Below are 23,830 nucleotides of genomic sequence, written 5' to 3' on the forward strand. Positions count from 1 at the left end.
AACAAATCAAAAAAGGAGAGAGTTTCTGACTGAGGTCTTTTGTCTGTGACTCTCCAGGTATCAGGATGTGACTTTAGTGAGGAATGGGGAAGGAAAGAGTCTCTGTACTACAGCTAGTTTCAAAGGAATTAACTAGGAAGAATTGCACTGTGGATGATGACTGGGTTCTATCTTTGGAGTTTGCTAGTGAAACATGAACACAGAAATCTGACACTGCAAATCAGCTGATCTAGAAAGAGACTGTCACCTGGAAACGAACAATTCATTTCCAGTTATGAAGTCTATCGTTCATCTGTAACCTTTTCTAATACATATTCTATTTTATTTAGTGAATTCTAATAATCAAAAGATAAAACAGAGCCATTCTGAACAGCAATTTGGAATTATGCAAATGAAGTGACTGAAATGTTTATACTCTTTAGTCAAGAGATGCCACTGTTGGGCATATATCGTAAGGAGGTCAATGCTGTATACAGCAAAATATAAACTTATTACACTTTTGTAACAGTAAAGACTCAGAAATATAGTTAGTGCTCACCATGGCTTGTACATGTAGTGGATTATTACTGTGCTATAAGAAAAAATTATTATGATGAATATAAAGAAGCATAGGAAGATAACATATGCACTCTGCAATTGAAGCAAACAGAACCAGGTAAATAATATATATGATGTCTCTGATAAATGTAAATGGAAGAACAGAAAAATCAAAGCTGAATGCTACAAGCTTATAAAGACCAAAGCAGGTCCCTAAGAAGAGATATTTAAAGATATTTTATATATTTATAGTAGCTCTTTTTATGGTGGCAAAGAATTGGAAATTTGAAGGAATGTCCATCAAGGGGAATGGTTGAACAAATTGTTGTATATGATAGCAGTGGAATCTCATTGCATTGTAAGGAATGATGAACAGAACGATTTCAGAAAGAGCTGGAAAGACCTACATGGACTGATGGGGAGTGAAATAAGCAGAACTGGGAGAACATTATACACAGTAACTGCAATATTGTGGGATGATCAAATATGATGGACTTAGCTATAATCGGCAATACAATGATCCAGGACAACTCTGAGGGACTTCAGGCAAATAATGCTGTCCACTTCCACAGAAAGAATTGTTGGATATAAATGCAGATAAAATCATATGATTTTTCACTAATTTTTTTGGAGTTTTGTTTTGGAGGGTTGGTTTTATATGATTATTCATCTACAAAAATAAATGATATTGGAATATGTTTTGTACAATAATACATACATAACTCAGATTGAATTGCTTGCCAGTTTCTGGAGGGAGGAGAGAAGGGAGGGAAGGAGATAATTTGAATTATATAACTTTGGAAAACTTAGGTGAGAATTTGTCATTATATGTAATTGGTGAAATAAAATATCTTTATTTTAAAAAAAGATATTCTGTTCTCTTTTTCAGATATGGGCAAACACAGGTGTAGAAAAATACATACAATATCAGACATTACATATGCACACATACATATGTTTCCATAAATTCTGAGTATTTTTCTATATAGATTAATTTTGCTCATCTATTTTTACTTCTTTGTTAAAAGGGCTTGCTCTCTGAGAGGCTATGGAGAAGTGATTCATTGGGAAATGGAGGTGATGTTTTAAAAGGTAATATTTATTTTATATTTTACAGATTATTTTTAAAAAGATATCTATCTTTCTTAAGAAATCAGGCTAGAAAATGAAGAGACCATTCACCAAGAGGGAGGAGCTGCTGAATGAGGTAAGATAGCTAAAGAGGGAATTGGAGAGAAATTAAAAACAGTTACTGTTCACAGAGGAAAAAAGAGAAGCATTAAAGAGGTAATTAACACCTTTCTTCTGAATAGCAGCCAAAGGCTAAGACTAGACAAAGCCAAGAACTGAAAAAGGGTAATCTTGGGGAGGAGAAAAAAATTGACTTCCTTTCAGAAGAAAGAAAGAAAGAAAAGAAAGAAAAGAAAGAAAGAAAGAAAAAAGAAAGAAAGAAAGAAAGAAAGAAAGAAAGAAAGAAAGAAAGAAAGAAAGAAAGAAAGAAAGAAAGAAAGAAAGAAAGAAAGAAAGAAAGAAAGAAAGAAAGAAAGAAAGAAAGAAAGAAAGAAGGAAAGAAAAGAAGGAAAGAAGGAAGGAAAGAAGGAAAGAAGGAAGGAAGGAAGGAAAGAAGGAAAGAAAAGAAGGAAAGAAAAAGAAAGGAAATGGCTAGATAAGAGAAGTTTACAGCAGTTGAGTGATGACATGGGTACTTAATTTGTGTTTAGGAGGTTATTCTTTGTTTAACCCTTCTAACTGGAGTGTTATGCTGCTTGTAAAAATTTAAAAATTACGTGTTCTGTAGAAAAAGCACAGGGAAATGATTGTTTTGTATTAGTGCTTCTCTCAGTCACCTACATGTGAAATGGCCACCTATAAGTTACCTTCTATAAGCTCCACCTTTCATTTGATGGCAACTATCCAAATGAGGTGTTGGTTGGCCTTTATAGGTCTAACTTTACATATGCTCATCTTATTTTAGTGATAAAGCTATAATATTACCCTTTGCCATTCCCTCTTTTACTTTATGTTGGGTAGGGAAATGGGGCCACTGTTTAGATTATATACAGAGAGGAAACAGTTAGATAGCACAGTGGACAGAGTGCCAGGTCTGGAGTCAAGAGCATCTGGGTCTGAATCTACCCTCAGACACTTCCTAACTGTGTGACCCTGGGCAAGTCATTTAACTCTAATTGTGTACCCCTTATGGCTCTTCTGCGTTAGAATCAATAGATTCATGAGATAGAAAATAAGGATAAAAAAAAAGACCAGCAAAGACTAGACAATTGGGGCAAGTCATTTAACTCTAATTGTCCATCCTTTATGGTTCATCTACCTTAGCATAAATAAATTCTAAGATGGAAAGTAAGGATTAAAAAAAAAAAAAGACCAGCATAGTCTAGGCAATTGGGAGTGAATGACTTACCCAGGATCATTTGAGCCCAGGACCTCCCAAGTCTGTGCATGACTCTCTAACCACCAAGTGATCCAGCTGCCTCCACTTTTATGTCTTAGAACTGATACTAAGGGGGCAGCTGGGTAGCTCAGTGGATTGAGAGTCAGGCCTAGAGATGGGAGGTCCTGGGTTCAATTCTGGCCTCAGACACTTCCCAGCTGTGTGACCTTGGGCAAGTCACTTGAACCCCATTGCCTAGCCCTTACCACTCTTCTGCCTTAGAGCCAATACCCAGAATTGATTCCAAGACGGAAGGTAGGGGTTTAAAAAAAGAAGAACTAATACTAAGACAGAAGATAAGGGTTTTAAAAAATGGTAGGGGGAGATACTCTAGGGAGGAGAGTGTTGTGAGTGATTTTAATGGTCTCATTTTGCACCTAAATGATCCGTCTCTGTTCCCTTAATAGCTACCTCACTTATCAACTTCCCTTTGCTAATGTGGACCTGAGGTTATTTTGTTTTTCCTTCTCTCTCGTTGCCCATCTATTTCTGGGCGGGGAGGAGGCTGCTGAAATCGAGCACATTTACTGCTTGAGACAGAGGCTACTTGGGCACAATTCAAGGCTTACTTTGTTCCAATAAAGTTAAGTACAAGGTAATTCCTGGCATTTGCCATTTTGAAAACACTAAATAGTTTATCTGTTGCTTGATAAAATGTATCGGCTCCAGGAACAGATGGCAAAATTGAATCAGGGGTCAGCGGCTTGCCCAAGGTCACTGGAGTCAGTTGCCCGGACTGTTAGCTCAAGTTCTCTGCTCCCTCCCCCTCTCCCTGACTCATTGTTTTTAACGTGACAGCATGGGGGCAACTGTTGTCAGCAACAGGCTAGGCACAGGAAAACAGTTGGAATGGAAAGAGGAGGAGCGAGCTGCCTTCTTCGGGGCGGGCTTGGCAAGGGGCCTTGACCTGATCTGTGCCATGGGCGGCCTTCCCAGGATGTTAACGAGACACACGAAGGCTTTGGAAAGACAGAAAGTGGCCAACGACGACAACAACAAACCGATGCCTCCCCTGAGCAGAACTTTATTGTGTGTCTGCTAACCTGCTTCTGAGCACACTCACCCAGCGCCGAGCAAATAGTCGGTTCTTTTTTTGGTGGGCTCAATCTGAATCAGCCTGAGGGTTTAAGGGAAATCGTGCTTAAAGAAAACAAAAATCCCACCTGGAGGCGCACAGCCCACACATTTCACAGCTGTTTCATTGTTGGGACCATTTAAAAAATGACCTCAGGTAGGAAACGGGCAGGTTTAAGCAGGCTATTTTGCACTGACCCCACTGTAGTTATTATTATTTTTTTTAATTTTAAGCCCTTACCTTCCATCTTGGAGTCAATACTGTGTATTCTCCAAGGCAGAAGAGTGGTAAGGGCTAGGCAATGGGGGTCAAGTGACTTGCCCAAGGTCATATAGCTGGGAAGTGTCTGAGACCAAAATTGAACCTAGGACCTCCTGTTCTCCCTTCTGTAGTTTATTAAGAGAATCATGCACACACAATTTATATATAGTAGTAGTAGTCTCTTGGTAACCAAGGATGACGATTGTCTTTGTTCACTTTCATCTGTGATGTAGATGAGTGTGCACAAAAACACTTGTGCGTGAAGGAGATTTAAATGGAAAAGTCGATGCACAGAGACAGTCCCACTCTCTCGGTGTTGGAAGCCTGGGTCCAGTGGCACGAAAAGTCATTACACCTGGAGACTTCCTCAGCTGCATTGGATGGCCGTGTTGTCCTTTGTGCTCCAACATGCCCTAAGCACTCCACAGTGCTTTGCTGCGTCGCCCTCTCAGCCGTTGAACCTTCTTATTGGTTTCTTCCATCTGTTTGGCCGAAGCAGTCTTCACATGCTGGGTGAGCAAAGCCCTGGTTCACCAGAGGTCGACGACCCGATGGCTACCCTCACAAGGTTTAGCCGGCCTGTCGAAGCCGTTGCCCAGGTGTGTGTGTGTATATATATATATATATACATTATATATAAACTATATATAGTTTATAATTTTATTTATACATAATTTCATATCTCTATATACATTTGCATACATGCAAATATACTGTATATAGAACATAAAATTTTATATCCATCCATATATACACATGTATAAATGTTATAGAATATATAAATTTGTTTCTATATAATTTTATATAGACATGCATACATGTATAAATATACAATTTAAACATTACATATAATATTATTTAGGTAATTTATGTCTGCACATATATACACATATTATCTGTATATAATATACAATTTTATATCTACACATAAATCTATGAGATACATGTATAAATTATATCAAAGATATAATTTTATATCCACATATACATATATAAATATATACACATATACTTTATATATAGTATACAATTTTATGTTTATACATACATACATATATACATACATATGTGTGGGTGTGGGTATAGGTGTAACCTATAGGCTAGGCAATTGGGGTTAAATGACTGTCCCAGGGTCATACAGATAGGAAGTGTCTGAAGCCAAATTTAAATCCAGGATTTCCTGTCTCCAGCCTTGGCTCACTATCCACTGCACCACCTCCCTGACCTGAGAATTATATTTTGATGTCAAGATATTTGTAACTCAGATATTTCCCTTAATTGTTGCTAATATATTTTAATTTATAAAAAATTTTGATGACATCATTGATGTTTTCCTTTCCACTCTCCACCAGACTTTCATTATACACTATCAGAGTATAGTCAATAAAATTAAACAATGAAAAAGTTGAATAGCACACGCCTCATGCCATACCTACAGTCCATATCCTCTCTCTCTAGAGGAGGCAGGTTTGTTTTATCATCAGTTTTCTGGACTCAGGATTGGTCAGGCCCTTGATCTCTTTTTTTTTTTTTTAATTTTATTTTTTCCAAGGCAGAAGAGTGGTAAGGGCTAGGCAATGGGGGTCAAGTGACTTGCCCAGGGTCACACAGCTAGGAAGTGTCTGAGGTCAGATTTGAACCTAGGACCTCCCATCTCTAGGCCTGGCTCTCCATCCACTGAGCCGCCCCCCACCCAAGTTCTCTTCTAATGTTACCTTCCTTTAATTATAGTCATTATGTAAATTATTTCCCTGGTTCTGCTTATTTCACTCTCTGTTGATAGAAGTCTTTCTATTTCTCTGAATTCTTCATATTGTTGTCCATCATATCACAATCATACTGATATATCATCATATTCATAGAACTTGATTTGTGTAGCCATTCCCTAATCAATGTTCACCTGTTTTATTTCTAGTCTATTTGGCAACAAGAAAAAGTTCTATGAATATTTTGATATATAGGAGTCCTTTCACTCTCTCTGTGATGGGATATGTCTAGTAGTGTTATTTAATAATAGACTTTGAAAAGTTTTATTGAAACCTTTCTAAATATTACAATTACTACCTGATAATATACCTCCCAACTCATTCAATGAGTCTTCCCGTTGAAACAAAGAAAGTATTCTCTCCCCTCTTTAAGATATTATAATGATAATAATAAGAAAATAATATATTATTAAGACATTATTTTGCATTTGTTCTTGTATCCCTAACACTAGACATGGGGGATAGCAAATGGCAAGCCCCTAATAAATACCCATTGACAAATGTACTATCAAACCACTTTTTTTTCTTTTTAAATTTAGAATATTTTTCCATGGTTACATGATTCACGATCCCCCTCCCCCTGCTTTCCACTCCCTCCTGAATCTGACAAGCAGTTCTACTGGCCAGCCCACTCTTAATCCTGTTTTTAATCTTATAATCAGAAAATTGATGCTGCTTTCCCAATACCCACCCTTTCTCTTCTCCTCTCTGACTTCCTTGCCAAGTTGCCATAGTAGCTTTGAAAAACAATCAAACTTCTAAAATCTTTAAAAAAAAGACAAAGTTGCTAATAAGAAAAAAAAATCTTTATCTTAATCAAGAACTTTATCGTTGATTGGCATATTGAAAATTACATTTGACATCGACAGTTATGTTGATTGACATAGTGACTGTGTCTAACAGCAGATATAACAATCTGCTTTCCTAGGCTCTCATCTTTCTATCCTAGGGAGGATAGGGTGGTACATGGCTTCATTTTGTCTTTGGGGCCAATACTAGTCATTATAATTATTCAAATTTACTTTAGTGTTGCTTTCATTTAATTATTTTCATCCAGTTTTTGTAGTTGTTATGTAAATTATTCTTTCTGTTCACTTCGGTCTGCATCATTTCATATGTCTTCTCATGTTTCTCCATATTTTTATTTGTATATTATAATGTAATGATATTTCATTACATTCATTTACCATGATTTGACCACAGTTACTCATCTCTGATAATAAATTTTAGTCAAAGGAACTTTTTTTTCCTCAAGAACATCTAAGATTTAGAGAAGATAAAAATAAATATATAAGAACAAGAGCCATTTCCTTCCTCACGGATAAGTGGCCAAAAGATATGAACAGGAAGGGGGGAGAGAGGAAGAGAAGAAGAAAGAAGAAGGAGGAGGAGGAGAATTGAAGATTGAAGAAGGAAGGAAAGAAAATTATCAATAGCCATTGGAAAGAATAATTAAATAACTAATAATGAGATAAATTAAAATTGAAACAACTGAAATTTCATCTCACATTCATCAGATGGCAAAAAAAAAGGACAAAAGATATTGAAGTTGGAGAGATTATGGAAAGTTAGGCAAAACCAATTCACGCATAGAGTTAGAAATGTCAGCAGCTTACAAAAGACCTACCTCATTCCACCTGTGAACATTCTAACCTGATACAATAGATGAAAATGAAGATATAGTTACACACTTGGCTGAATAACAATGCTGAAGCTTGCTCAAGTATTACATCAGAGGTGTCAAACTCAAGTCCAGAAGTTCTCTGGAACTAGATTAAAATGTAATGAGCAGTTAGGTGTCTCAGTGGATAGATCCCCAAGCCTGGGGCTGGGAGGACCTGGGTTCAAATCTGAACTCAGACACTTTCTAGCCATGTAACCCTGAGCAAGTTACTTAAGTCCATTTACTTAGCCTTTGCTTTTCTGTCTTAGAGTTGTTACTAAGAAAGAAAGGGTTAAATATTTTAATTTCTAATACAGTAAATGTTCATATGACACATAATTGATGCTTAATAAATGCTTAAAAAAACATTTACCTTCTGTCTTAGACTCAATACTGTGTATTGTTTCCAAGGTAGTGTAAATTTTAGATTTACTCTACCCTGCTCAGTCTTTATAATTTTAGCAACCAGGAATGTATACACCCCCACTTAAGGATTAAGTGTAGGGGAGGATGGTCTGTGACCTAAGTGTGCTAGCAAGTGACAAATCAGAGGCAACTAACTGACCTACTGGGCTGTCCAAAGTCAAGTTTAAGCCACCATTGGTACATGTGAGACACAGGAAGTGGTGTAAAGAACTGTCTTTATATTTCATGTCACATCCTGTGAGAGGGACTTTTGGGAGTCTTTGGCAATGGAACTTGACTTGGAGCTCAAGTGTGGAACCTCAGACAGCTTTCCTTAGATGACCAAGTGGTGAGTGATAAGGCTGACTCCTCTTTCCCTTGACCTTTTTGAAGGCACCAGCTTCCAAGGAGGCCCCTCATCTTGGAGGAGACCTCGTGGCTAGAAGCCTAGCTAGATTTAATCTTCTGGGAAAGTCCCTTGGCTGAGGCCTCTGAACTCCCCCTGACTCAGACCAGGCCAGAGCAGATCTTCCCTTTCTCTCTCTCTCTCCCTCATTTTAAATTTCTTCCTTCTATTGTAAATAAACCAATAAAATTCCATTCTGACTTGAGTATTTCATTGGGATTTAGAATTTAATCCCTGGTGACCACTAAAAATATATATTTAATCTCAACCCAAAAATTTACCCTTAACAGCAGAAGAGCAGTAATGGCTAGGCAATGAAGGTTAAGGGACTTTCCAAGGGTCACACAGCTATGGAGTGTCTGAGGGCAGATATTAACCCAGGACATCCCATCTCTAGGCCTGACTCTCTAATTACTGAGCCACCTAGGTGCTCCTTCAGGCAATTTTCTTATAAGTTAATGAGGTGTCATGAGCAAATCTCACTTCCACTTATTATGGAATTTTACATTTATTGACATGTAACATTAGTTGACATGTAAATTAGTTTTTGCAAGTGTGATTCATGCTTCTTTTATTAGTTTTGCTATTTCATTTAATCATCAGGGCTATCATTATTCTTTTTTTAAACCTTTACCTTCCATCTTAGCATCAATAATGTGTATTGGTTCCAACGCAGAAAAGTGGTAAGGGCCTGGTAAGGGGGGTTAAATGACTTGTCCAGGGTCATGCAGCTGGGAAGTGTCGGAGGTCAGATTTGAACTCAGGACCTCCTATCTTTGGACCTGATTATCAATCCACGGAGTCACCCAGCTGTCCTCCATACTATTGTTATTAAGGTAGCACATAGCAGTTTATTATCTATACACTATTTTGCTGTCTGTTGCTTATGCTAAAAGTGTGCATGCTTTGTTCTTTCATATGCTACATTGTTCATCATAAGTTTGGTTTTATTTTGCTATCTATAACCATTTGATTTTGTATTATGTAGCTGCATTCATTGTATTAGGATGTGAATATATCTTGTCCTACCTACATGGTCATTAAAACAGCTGGTCATGCAGTGCTGTGTATCATGTTATTTTTTTTTGTGTACGTTGGTGTGTATGTGTGCTAGGATCACTCTTGTTATTTCATAGTATTGATGTTTCTTTTCATGTTTGGGATCAATATTTGCAGATTTTAAGTGATCTTCAGATGGTTATTGCAAGGGACCACAACATTTCTGGCATGGGGGAATGAAATTCCTCCCATCTTTCCAGTTTATGGATTGTTGTCAGGGAGAATCAGGATGCTAGAAGCAACTATGGTAATGGAACACACTTTTCTTGAATTCAAAAGGACCCATGCATTTGAACTTGTCCCTGGAAGAGGATGCTCAGAAGGAGGACATGGAGGTACTTTTCTTAGCCTGGCCCAGTGGAGGATTGGGGGCAGATTGGGAGTTAGATTGCTATCTCTAGGTGACCTTTTCTGGGACTCGTGAGGGCTGTTGTTGGTGGCAATATTGATCAGGAACTATGGGACAGAGCCAGAGAGAATGTGAAGGGATGAAGTGGAGCAATGAGAAAAGAGAGGTCATTGAGTCATGCCAGGCTTTGTTTCCTTTCCTTATTCCTGACTAGACCACTATTTTTGTTAATTGTCCAAACTATTCATATTCCTGGTTCCACAATTCCCTTCTCCCTCTTTTTTTTTAAACCTTTACCTTCCATCTTGGAAGCAATGCTGTGCATTGGTTCCAAGGCAGAAGAGTGCTAAGGGCTAGGCAATGGGGATTAAGTGACTTGCCCAGGGTCATACAACTGGGACGTGTCTGAGGCTATATTTGAACCCAGGACTTCCTGTCTCTAGGACTGGCTCTCCATCCACTGAGCTACCCAGCATGCCCCCCCTCCCTCTTGCTAGAGAAGAGGTAGAACAAGGGGAAGACACTCTCATCCCATTCCCTACTCTGTTCCCTGTCTGCTGCAGTTTTGAGCAGTTAGCTTTCTAAAAGAACTATTATTCAATTGATTTCTGTTGCTTCTTTGTTTATTGCTACCATTTATATAAAAGAAAACTCATGGTTATTAGCTCTTTGGGGAATTTTATTATCTGGTAGTTAATGTAATCAAGAAGAGGTTTTTGCCCTTAAAAATGCAGAAGACATTTTTTTCCTTCCTCAGCAAAGTGGGAAGAGTGGAAGGATTGTGGAGCCCGTAAGAGAAAGACCTACAAATCATTATCAACATCATCTCATCATCCCCTCTAGATACAAACTTTTATATGTATTACTCTAGCTGAGAACATCCTTCTTACACATCAGCATTGACTTTTACTGGCATGCGCATATTCAAGATAATATCCCATCCAAGCTGACCTCCACAATTCAGGAATTTTCCTTACAGAAGGAAACTTCCTTTCTCTACATGTGGAAACCTCCCTTTCAAATTTTAGACGTTTATCTTAGCTATCTATATCTGTGCCTCATGTGGGAGGCCATATTCTTCCATATTCTATATTTTAAAGGTGGAGAATGCTATATGCTATTTTACATACAACTATATATGGACTTACTTTATAGCTCTAGCTATGGTTCTGTTAGTCATCAAATGTCACTGGAATCAGAGATACCGCCACTCTGTTACACTCCAAGAACAAAGAGGAAGGAGTCTTATGTACAATAATTATAGCATTTACATAACATGCAAAACACTATTTGTGCTCTCATTTCTCCTCATACCAATCCTATTTATGTACATACTGTTATTATTTTTATTTTACAGATAAAGAAACCCAGGATTACCAAGCAAGTCTCTCAGATGAGATTCAAATTGAGGATTTCCTGATTCCAAGTCTGATACTCTATCCGTGGAACCACGTAGCTGCTTAATACTTTTTAATAATGGCAAAGAAATGGAAGAAATGTTGGTACTCTTTCTTTTGGATGAATAAATTGTAACATGAATGGAATATTATGCTGGAAGAAATGACAAATATGAATAATTCAGAGAATCTTGGCAAGACATGTGAACTGAAACAGAATGAAGTAAGTAAAATTAGAACAATTTACTTGATGGCTGACTTTTTTTTTGACCTTTGATTTCATTAGTTCAGTTTCTGAATATAGAAACTACCTCTAAAGTTTCCTGAGGGCACGGAGAGGTTAAGTAATTGACTCAATTTCAGCAGCCAGTATCCAAAGCAGGACTCTGGACTGTGAGACCATTTCTATTATGCTATACTGTGTCTCAGTATGATTGCAATGATAGTGGCACTTTCAACCTCTGATTAATGTACTGTATAATTCTGAGTTCAAAGGTCTAATCCTAAAGCATGACAGCTAATGTATTAGAGAGGTGATAAAGTATGTATTTTAAAATATGGACATTTTAATAATTTTGAATGAATTTATTTGTTTTGAAGGGAATTTCTCTTAGGATTGGAGATGGGATGGAGCAAGGCCACTGGAAAGTGTGATTTTTCTTCTTTAGCAGCATTAATAAATATTTCAAAAACTAGTTAAATATTTTTTTATATTTTTATTTTTTCCAATTACATGCAAAACCATTTAAACATGTTTTTAAAAATTTTGAGCTTCAAATTCTCTGCTCCATTCCTTCCTTACCCTATTCATGAGATGACAAGCAATTTGATATATATTATGCTTGGGTAGCCCTGCAAAACATATTAGCCATGCTGTGAAAGAAAATACAGAACAAAAGGCAAAAAAAAAAACCCAAAACTTGTTTTTTTAAAAAGAATGCTTTTGATCTGCATTCAGATTCCATCAGTTCTTTATTGGAAGGTGAATAGCATTTTTTCATCATAAGTCCTTTAGAATTATTTTAGATGATTGCATTATTGAGAATAGCTAAGCCATTTATAATCAATCATCCTACAATGTTGTTGTTACTGTGTCCAATGTTCTCCTGGTTCTGCTCACTTCACTTTGCATCAGTTCATATAGATCTTTCCAGGTTTTTCTGAAAGCATCCTGATCATCATTCTTTATAGCCCAATAGTACTGTCACAAGCATATATCACTTATTCAACCATCCCCCATTTGATGGGCCATTGCCTCAATTTCTAATTCTTTGTCACCATAAAAAAGAGTTACTATAAGTATTTTTTTACATATAGGTCTCCACTCTCCCAGAACCCCCCACCTTTTTTAATTTCTTTGGGATATTATCCTAATAGTGGTATTGCTGGGTCAAAGGGTATTCACAGTTTCATAGCCTTTTGGGCATAGTTCCAAACTGTTCTCTAGAATGTTTGGATCAGGTCATAACTCCACCAAGTGCATCAGTGTCCCAATTTTCCTACATTTCCTTTAAGATGTCATTTTCCTTTTATTAAATTTTAGCCAATATGTTAGGTATGAGGAAGTACCTCAGAGTTGTTTTAATTTGCATTTATTTCTCTAATCAAGTGATTTAGAGCATTTTTTCTTATACTATAGAAAGCTCTGATTTCTTCTGAAAACTGACTATCCTTTGATCAGTTATCGATTGGGAAATTAATTATATCCTTACATATTTGACTCAGTTCTTTTTATATTTGAGAAATGAGGCCTTTATCAGAGAAACCTGCTGTAAAAAAATATCATTCCCCACCACCCCTGCCCCAGTTTTCTGCTTTCCTTTTACTTTTGGCTACATTGGACTTGTTTGTGCAAACTCTTTTAATATAATCAAAGTAATGCTCTCTCTCTTGTTTTGTCATAAATTCTTCCCTTATACATAGATCTGACAGGTAAGATTTCCATGCTTCCCCTCATTTACTTATATCATTCTTCATGTCTAAATTGATATCATTTTTTATGTTTATACATATCCATGTTGATCTTTTCTTGGTATTGACATGTTGGTCATGTTTTTGCCAAACTGTTCTCTAGTTTTCCCAGCAGTTTTAAAAAATCAAATATTGAATTCTTGTTCCAAAAGCCTGGATCTTTGTGCTTATCAAATACAAATTTTTTTCTTTTTTTTTTAAACCCTTACCTTCCGTCTTGGAGTCAATATTGACTCCAAGGCAGAAGAGTGGTAAGGGTTAGGCAATGGGGGTCAAGTGACTTGCCCAGCATCATAGGGCTGGGAAGTGTCTGAGGCCAGATTTGAACCTAGGACCTCCCATCTCTAGGCCTGGCTCTCAATCCACAGAACTACCCAGCTGACCCCTTCAAATACAAATTTCTATGGTCATTTAATACTGTGTATTGTCTAGCTAATTTATTTTACTGATCCACCACTCTATTTATTAGCCAGTCCCAGATTGCTTTGATTATACTTTGTAAAACAATTTAAGATTTGATATGGCTAGGATCCCTTCCTTTAATTATATATATATGTATATGTATATACATATATATATACATATACATATTCAATTGATTCTCTTGCCACTTTCAAACTTTTGTTCTTCCAGAAGAATTTTATTTTTTCTAGCTCTATAAAATAATTTTGGGTAGTTGTTATGGCACTGAATAAGTAAATTAATTTTGGCAGACTTGTCATTTTTACTATGTTGACTTGGCCCACCCACAAGACATTAATATTTATCCACTTGTTAGAGATGACATTTGTGTGAAAAATGTTTTTGTAATTGTTTCTATTTCGTTCCTGAGTTTGGTTGGCAGATAGACTCCTGAACATTTTATATTGTCTATTATTACTTTAAATGGAATTTCTCTATCTCTTCTTGCTGGACTTTGTTGGCAATATAGGAATTCCTTCCACATTGAAGGGGATAGGAGTATGGTGTCTCTTTGATCTGGAAAATCCATGTAAAATTTTTTGACTCTCCCTTCATACCTGAGAAGTCTGAATTTTTTCTTTTTCTATAATGGAGTGTTCTGAGTATCTCATGTTATACACAATAGCATATATGTTTTATGCATTTAGGATTTACTACATTTTTAAAGGTATTTCAACATTTCTAGTCTTTGTGTGTTGTGTGCTGGCTTTTGCATTCTTTTTTGCAAAGCTTAGCTTTTCACATATTTGAACTTAAAAAAATAAATTGTGCATATTTATGGTATCAAATGATAAAAATATGTTGATGTTATGTAATACTATACATATATTTTATGTATTTCTAAGTTTCTAAATTTCTGTTATCTTGCTGGCCTTCACACATCATCTGCAGCTCCCTCAGATTCCCATTTAACTTCTTATGCCAACCTGCAATATATTGAAACCTTAATGAGGAAAAGTCATAACGTGGAAGGGATACTGGTATATAGAAATACTGATTTATATGGGTTTATTTTATATCCTGCAACTTTGTAGAAGTTATTTCAACAAGTTTTTTAGTTGATTCTAACTGCCCCCCCTAAAATTAATTTTTAATTTTTAATCTATGTTTCTGTGGCAAAGGAATTGATTTAATGTTTGCACAAAGAAGTTATGGCATTTTTTTTTTAGGTTTTGTTTTTTAATTTTTTCCCATGGTTCCATGATTCATGTTGTTTCCCTCTCCTCTCCCCCCTCCTGGAGTTGATAAGCAATTCCACTGGGCTATACATATATTATCACTCAAAACCCATTCTCCATATTATTCATTTTTGTAATAATCTTTTAAAACCCAAACCCCAAATCATATACCCATATAAGCAAGTGATAAGTTATGTTTTCATCCAGATTTCTACTCCTACAGTTTTTTTTCCCCCCTACATGTGGGCAACATCCTTTCTCATAAATCTCTCAGAATTATCCTGGATCATTGCATTGCTTTTAGTTGCAGTCAGTTACATCTGATGGTCCCACAATGTTTTAGTTGCTGTGTACAATGTTCTCTTGGTTCTGCTTATTTTACTCTGCATCAGTTCATGTAGGTCTTCCTAGTTCATATAGAAATCCATTGAGAAAAAAAAAAGAAATCCATTGATTCATCATTCCCTATAGCACAACAGTATTCCATCACCATCATATATCACAATTTGTTCAGCCATTCTCCAACCAAGAGACATCCCTTCAGTTTCCAATTTCTTGCCTCCACAAAAAGCACAGCTATAAATATTTTTGTACAAACAGATCCTTCCTCATTCTTTTTTATCTCTTTGGGATATAAACCTAGTAGTGGTATTGCTGGATCAAAGGGCAAGCATTCTTTTAAAAGGGAATATTCATTTTTCTTCAAACTCTTACCTTCTGTCTGAGAAGTGATTCTAAGGCAGAAGATTCTAAGAGCAGAAAGGACTGGGCAACTAGAATTAAATGATTTGCCCAGAATCACACAGCTAGGAAATATTGTGAGGCCAAATTTGAACCCAGGTCCTCCTAACTTTCAGTCTAGTGCTCTATCCATTGTTACTTAACTGCTCCAGTTAAGGAATATTCAAAAGAGAATCAAGAATGCTTCAAGTCAATTTTCTATCAGCTCTTCCTGTTGCCTCTATTTATAGTATTTTTTGATACCAGTTGGAGAAAAAAACCACTCGTTACGGAGGACAAAGCTGCTTTCTTTGTGGATTTAATTTGCTGCTTGTATTGGTTGCTAAAGAAATCCTCAAGAATGGTGAATGAGGCTACTACTTTTCAATAGGCAAGCTGATCCAACTACACGGTCCCACACCTCCCCATTATGTGTCATTTCACAGGTTCATTTTTTCCTTCTGACTTCTCTGGTCTTCTTCAAAGCTTAGTTCAAATTCTGCCTTCTGCAAGAGGTCTTTTACTTCCTTCTGCCATCCCCACTCAGTGACTTCCCACTCAGATTAACTTCCATTTGTACAATATAGATCTTCTATGAAATATTTATTTGCATGTTGTGTCCTTCATTAGAATGTGAACTTCTAGAAGGCAGGGACTGTATTCTTGCTTTTTTTTTTTAACAATGTCTGGTATACAGTAAATCCTTAATAAATGTTTAGCGACTGAGTGCTCTTGTAAAAACTTACATTCTAAAAGAATGACTTCCAATGCTATTTCTTGGTCTGTATCTAAATGTCTGATAGCAGACTAACAGCATCTTAAAAGTGCAATGTGCTTTGTGCCAATCCATAATACACATATCTATACACATACATATCTATTCATATCAACCCACTTCCACAAAGAAGCTAAGTGATACTGTCATTGATGACCTTCAAGGTATATGTGAAATTTTCAAAATATGTACCAATACATTTATTTAAATGTTTTAATACATTTTCAAAAAAGCATTTTAAAGAAGAGTGCATTCTACAGAGTGTTCTAAAAAAGAAAGTAGGTCATTATAACATTTTTTTTAAAATGCACAAAAGAAAATAGAAGGAAATTTAGAAGGAAGCACAGGTAAGCAGGGCATTTTTGAAAGCAATATGTAAGGTTTTTTCTTTTAAGCAAGCTGTATGAAATGAAGATTCATGATTTCACAGCAAATTTACTATTCTGCTATTAAATTTTTTTAAAATTTTAATATTCCGTTCCAAATCTCTCTGCCTACCTCCATTCCTCCCCCACTCACTGAGAAGGCAAGAAATGTGATGCCTTAGAGGCCAACATTTATATGGACCCAAAGAAGTGGTAGTACATTTGTTTGTCTATTTTGTAATAATTATATATATATGAAGTTGTTCTATCTGTTTTGAAAAGCTTTTTTTCTTAAGTGTTTAAGTTTAGAATAAAAAAATGTAAATTAAAGAGTTGAGAAATAATGAACATGGTGAGCATCAAATCACATTACCAAAAAAAAAAATGATTATTCTCAAACACCAAAAATTATTTATCGATGTGGGAGCTATCCACATCAGTTATCTAAATACAATCAGACTGCCTACTTATTAGAGTAAATATGTGCTGGCCAACAGTCTACTCCAGAATTACCCTATTAAATAAGCTGTTGATGCCTAGCAATGGGAGCACTGAATTTTTCCATGTTTTGTGATCTTTGTGAGTTTTATCAGCTGATAAAACTAGTTTAATTTTCATGTTTCTGGTTATTAAAGAAAAAGATTCCTTTTAAAGAAGATTTAGAATCTATTGCTTCCAAGGCAGAATGTTAAGGGGTAGGCAATGACTTTAAGTGACTTTCCCAGGGTCACACAGCTAGGAAGCATCTGAGGCCAGACTTGAACTGAGGACTTCCTAACCTTAGGCCTGGTTCTCTATCCACTGAGCCATAGCTACTCCACTACTGTTTTTTAATTAGAGTTCAATAGGGATGATCAGAAATGAGATGATTTGGAGTTAATCACATCAAAAAATTGAGGTCTGGTCTAGTAAACAAAGGCAACACGAATGTGGATGTCATGGAAAGTAGTGGACAGAACATGAAACTTTGGCATCATGAGACATGGATCTGATGCTCTACTTTGGAACTTAGCTGTATAAACCTGATTAAGTCACCAGGCCATGCTTAGCCTTAGTGGGCTCATCTTTAAACAGGAATATGCCTCTTTACTCAAAGGATTGTTGTGAAGATGACATAAAACAATCCAGGTGAAATGCTTTGTAAACCTTAAAGCATTATGTAACAGTAAGTTATTATCCTTAAAGTTGTATCTACATGAGGACTCAATGGGGATTTAGCTCTTTGCCTTTAAGTCTTTAAAAAGGAAGACTGGAAAAAACAGTTGTTTTTAAAAATGTTTGCCAAGCATTAAGAAAAAAATACACATTCATCCAATAGTATAAGATGGAAAACTTTAATTACATTTTCAAACATAAAATGCCAAATTTTAAATGGTATAATAAATTACTGCAAAATAGAAAAAATGTATTACCTTTTCCTTGGGTCAATATAAATGTTGGCCTATAGGGACAATATATATTTGAAAATTTAAGTCTATAAGGCACTTTGGAAAAGAAAGTGCTAAGAAATAATCATTGTGAAACATCTGATAGATTTAAAAATAAAAGATATGTTTTATTATTTATTTTATAAGAAAGCAACTAAAATTATATCTTATCCATTATTTGGACTTCAACACTGTCAATCTAAATGTTAATTTTTTTCTTCAAGAATGACTATTTGCATATTAAATTACAATCCGTTGAAAGTGGTGAACATTTTACTTGTGACAATTCTCTGATATAAAAGTATTTTCTAAAGTGTGTGGCCTTAGCTATTAGTTACATCACACAGAACCTAAGAAATAGTTAAAAATCTTGGTTTTTCTACTTTATTAAATTACTGGAATAGAAAATTAATAATAATGACTCCTGGTCATTTAAATCTAATCAGTATGATAGTATTAACTCACATATGCATCCAATACATATTAAGATAAAAATAATGTTGGTTTTACTGTCAGTGTGGACAACTGCATTTAATTTTAATTTAAAATCACCCAGAGACTAAGTGTCCTGTGAATAAACTGTATAAATTACACCTGAGTACAGAATCTATTTAATATGCATTAATATTGCTTTTAAAAATTATTAAGAAGTTCACAGGAGAATGTGTATTCCTAGAATACTGTTGTGCAAAAAAAAAAAAGAACATTTTTTAACACTATAATTTCTTGCTTTTTCTGGGTTGATAATAAAAAAATAGCTCTGCTTCTAGAATTAAGTACTTTCAACTAATGTCCAAAAAAAAAAGACAGAAATCTGACAATAGCATACAATTAAAAAAATTGTAATAAATCCACTATTTCTAGAATCTTGCATTTAGAGGACACTTGTAGTTGATTGGATGTGTTGCAAAAGCTGTTCACAATAAACTAGAGATCGGTGTTTGTATTTAACAGCTTCAATTTCTTCCATGAGTATGTTTGGGAATAGAATACTTCCTTCCTTTAAAACCCCTATAGAAAAAAAAAAAGCAAGTCAGAAATGATAAATGAACATTTAAAATATGCCATCTCAATTCAAAATCATGTCTTCAAGTGCAAATATAAGCTGTATAAATTTTAATAAAAGGAAAAATCTTTTTGGAATTTTTAAATGACTAATTTATTACATTCATCTAACTATAATAGAGCCAGAGAAAATTCTTTTTAAAAGTCTTGACAACTTGATTCCAAAGGACTCATGATGAAAAATGTTATTCACCTCCACAGAACAAACTGACAGAGTTCAAATGCAAACCAAAGCATATAATTTTTCACTTTTTTCAGTTTTCCTATGTTTTCTTTTATAACAATATGGAAAATACACATGTACAATGGATATCGAATTGCTTATTATCTCAGGGAGGGGGAAGAGAAGAGAATTTGGAACTTGAAAATTTAAGTGGCTCAATAGGTTGAGAGCCAGGCCTAGACACAGGAGGTTCTGGGTTCAAATGTGACACACAGAATTCCTAGCTATGTGACCCTGGGCAATTCACCTCTATTGCATAGTCCTTACTATTCTTCTGCGTTAGAACCAACACATAGTATTGATCTTAAGGTGTTTTAATTAAAAAAGGAAAAGAAATAAAAAGAAATTGTTTTGACATGCAAATGGGGAAAAACCCAAAATATTGTTTGTTTGTTTTTTAAAGTCAACCAAACTTTAAGACGCTGCTAGTCTTAAAATAAAGAAATAAAAGTTGCTGGGTAAAAATCATTTGGCAACAAGGATCTCTCTGATTGAGGAGGGGTATGGTAGGAATGAGAGGAATTTGAGAGAAGAGGAAGAAAGAGCAGATTTTATCTACTGACATTAATCTGCCTGAATGACTGGGTCACCTTCATTGTTGCTGACTGACCTGCCCTGTTCCATCAGGAAGCAAAAGACTAATGCTAATGTTTCATTCTATGCTGCTAATGTTGAGACTCTTTAACATATATTACTTAAGACAAGCAACAATACTAGAAATAGAACAAAAAAGAAAACAGTAAGTGAAAAGTACTAGAAGGCAAACATTATTTTATTTTATTTATCATTATTACTATATTATTTTAAATTCTCAGTCATTCAGCTGAAAAACTACCTAGATTGATAATTATGTTCTCAAAATCATTTTCAGCATCTCACATAGCCTCACATCTCACACATCTAACACATAACAAGTGTCAGAAGGTCTGAACAGGAATAAGACTGTATTTATTGTGCTCATTCTCTGTGCCTTCCTGATTGTTCCAGGAGTATGTCTTGGTTATCTCCTCAGCATCTCACTAATTTCATTTTAGCAACTTATAGCTGGTCACACTTAGTGGGATTTCTTACCTAATACTGCATCCTGAATGGTACTATCTGGGTCATCAAGGTGGACCAACAGTTCTTTGTAAAGAAATTGCATATTGCTTTTTAAATAGGATTTCTCATCATCATTTTTGATACAATGAAGCAAGCTAATTAAGGAACTCATAGCTGCAATTCGTACTTCATTTGAAGAATCATCCAGACGTTTCAAGAGTTCTAAAAGAAGAAATAAAAAAATTTAAGCATTTATTTTTTTTTGAAATCACTATAAGTAATCTATTTAACATCCACTATGTTCAAGACATTGTTAGGTTTCATAGAAGACAGAAAAAAAGAAAATGGACCTCAAGAAGTTCATAATCTAATTGAGAAGACATACATATATCACAAAGAGAAAATTAACAACACAAGGCAGTAAGTGGTAAATGCTAAACAAATTGTGTGTCTTTGTGTACTTGTATTATGTAGACTGTGTATTGCACATCATACATGTGCATAATACACACATGTACATACACATTAAGCACTGTAAAAGTTTGGCTGGAGCTTTGGGCATGAATCAGATGTGATTAGGATGCTCCCACCCAGGGAAGATAAAATTTGATGTGATCCATCGACGAGGAGCAGAAGTTAGGTCAATGTGAGAGGTGGGAAAGCCCAAAGCATGCTCAGAGACCATTTGGCTGAGAAAAAGATTCATGTAGGGAATAGTACAGTGATGGTGAACCTATAGCACAGGTGCCAAAGATGGCACACAGAACACTCTCTATGGGTATGAGTCCATCTCCACCCCCTCCCCCCCAGTTCATTACTAGAAAGACAGAAGGGAGAGGCGGAGTTGCTCCCTTCCTTTTCTCCACTGTGCCTGATGACATTTTTTCACATCCCTGCCCCTCTGCCCAGCAGTCCAATAGGAATGCACAATGGGTGAGGTGGGTGGCTCACAAGCAGCAGAGCTAGAGGTGAGCAGAATTCAAACCATTTCCCTTCCTCCTTTCTATACTCACTGGGGACATTCCTCACTTCATCCACCCCCTTGTCCAGCAGCCCAATGGGAGTGCTTCTTCTCTCCTTGTGTGGGGTAATGGTATGTGTGTATTTTAGGGTTAGGGTGAGAAAAAAACCGATATGGAAAAAACTGCAAAATTAAAATAGCCTGCAGAATGATTAAAAAAAAACAAAACCCACAACCCTCCCACCCCTGTCTTAGAATCAGTACTGTATATTGATTCCAAGGCAGAAGAGTGGTATGGGCTAGGCAATGGGGGTTAAGGGACTTGTCCAGGGTTACACAGCTAAAAAGTGTCTGAGGCCAGATATGAAGCCAAGCTAGGACCTCCTATCTCTAGGTCTGGCTTCTTAATCTACTTAGTCACCTAGCTACCTCCCAGAATGATAAATAAAGACGCATCATTAACTCAGAAATAAATGAAGAGGGAAAAGAAAATTACTTTTCAACTTTTAGCCTTAGTTTCCTTATCTATAAGATGGAAAGATGACTAAGTGAGTTCTAAGATCCATTTCTATTTAAAAATGTCTAAGGGGTCTTATATATAACTCCAATGATTTGCCAAGACTAGAATACTCCATGGTACTTAAAAGATTTTTTAAAAAATTGTTGTTTTATTGCTGTCCTATTAACGTAGGACTAGGCGGAGAATTCTTAACCAAAGAGATAGAGGTGATTACAAAATATAAAAAAATGTGAGGATTATCTTTGATAGTGGGATCACACATGTGATTTTGGCTCTGAAAGGTTTTTTTTTTCTTCTGTGCAAGTTCAAACAGATCAAGGCTATGACCTCAGTGTCTTTCACACACTGCTCCAATAAGTGAAGTCTCAGGAAAAAAAAGAATTCTAAGGTTTGTGCGCCCTCTGGTGGCAAGGTGCGTGAAAACAGTTGTATATATGTCAAAAAAGGTATTATGTAGCAGATATGGATGCTCTCTTAAGAGTTGACAGCAAACAGAATTGTTTGCATATTGCCTAAAATCATCCTTGGAATTATAATGCATCTTTACTTTTAGAAAATGTCAGTGATTCCTAACATTTCTGATTTGAATGTTTGATTTCCTGTCCTTAACCAGTCTCTGAGTCAAGAAGTTTATAAAAATATCCATTAGAAGAGCTCTTATTTACCCACAGGTGAGTCCATTTGTAATGAAAATTATTATTCATTGTTTACAAAATGGATGACACGACAAAAGGCACTATAATGTGCATTTTCTTCATATTTCTCTATCACCTGAGAAGTCTTTATTTGTAGTTTAAACAATTTAGTACATCCATGATTCACATTCAATTGGGTATAATCTCATAGAACAGAGACTACAGCCCATTTACTCTCAACCTGTGCTTCTTCTTTTCCATGTTTTCCTATATATCTAGGGAGATATATAGGAAACATCCAACATTGTTGAAGTCTCTCCTTTAAATTCTTTAAGATTATACAGTAAGGGGGCAGCTGGGTAGCTCAGTGGATTGAGAGCCAGTCCTAGAGACGGGAGGTCCTAGGTTCAAATCTGGCCTCAGCCACTTCCTAGCTGTGTAACCTTGGGCAAGTCACTTAACCCCCATTGCCTAGCCCTTACCACTCTTCTGCCTTGGAGCCAATACACAGTATTGACTCCAAGACGGAAGGTAAGGGTTTAAAAAAAAAAAAAGATTATACAGTAAGCCATTCTCCAATTGATAAATGGGCAAGGGACATGGATAGGCAGTTCTCAGATAAAGAAATCAAAACTATTAATAAACACATGAAGAAGTGTTCTAAATCTCTTATAATCAGAGAGATGCAAATTAAAACAACTCTGAGTTATCACCTCACACGTAGCAGATTGGCTAACATGACAGCAAAGGAAAGTAATGAATGCTGGAGGGGATGTGGCAAAGTAGGGACATTAATTCATTGCTGGTGGAGTTGTGAATTGATCCAACCATTCTGGAGGGCAATTTGGAACTATGCCCAAAGGGTGATAAAAGACTGTCTGCCCTTTGATCCAGCCATAGCACTGCTGGGTCTGTACCCCAAAGAGATAATGGACACAAAGTCTTGTACAAAAATATTCATAGCTGCGCTCTTTGTGGTGGCCCAAAACTGGAAAACGAGGGGATGCCCATCAATTGGGGAATGGCTGAACAAACTGTGGTATATGTTGGTGATGGAATACTATTGTGCTAAAAGGAATAATAAAGTGGAGGAATCATGGAGACTGGAACGATCTCCAGG

The 23,830-nt window shown here is 36.0% G+C and overlaps 1 protein-coding gene and 1 long non-coding RNA gene across 3 annotated transcripts in view; one reads left to right on the forward strand and one right to left on the reverse strand.

Moving 5' to 3' along the window:
* The first annotated feature begins 291 nt into the window (after window positions 1-291).
* On the forward strand, window positions 292-16,576 carry LOC103096875 (uncharacterized). The gene is made up of 4 exons (XR_008913701.1): window positions 292-655; window positions 1,566-1,629; window positions 4,556-4,921; window positions 11,328-16,576. It is a non-coding gene; the product is annotated as an uncharacterized LOC103096875 (long non-coding RNA).
* A 68-nt stretch (window positions 16,577-16,644) lies between these two features.
* DNAAF5 (dynein axonemal assembly factor 5) overlaps window positions 16,645-23,830 on the reverse strand; it is a 79,348-nt gene continuing 72,162 nt past the window's right edge. Inside the window, exons 12-13 of one of the 2 annotated variants that reach the window (XM_001378130.4) lie at window positions 20,625-20,816; window positions 16,645-19,276 (exon numbers count right to left, since the gene is read on the reverse strand). In XM_001378130.4, the coding sequence (XP_001378167.2) occupies window positions 19,140-19,276; window positions 20,625-20,816 (329 nt within the window). In that variant the 3' untranslated portion in view covers window positions 16,645-19,139. Of the gene's footprint in view, window positions 19,277-20,624; window positions 20,817-23,830 lie in introns of those variants that run through there. The other variant, XR_469871.3, reaches the window with a different exon arrangement.

The sequence above is a fragment of the Monodelphis domestica genome, chromosome 7 (assembly GCF_027887165.1).
Source record: "Monodelphis domestica isolate mMonDom1 chromosome 7, mMonDom1.pri, whole genome shotgun sequence".
NCBI lineage: Eukaryota > Metazoa > Chordata > Mammalia > Didelphimorphia > Didelphidae > Monodelphis > Monodelphis domestica.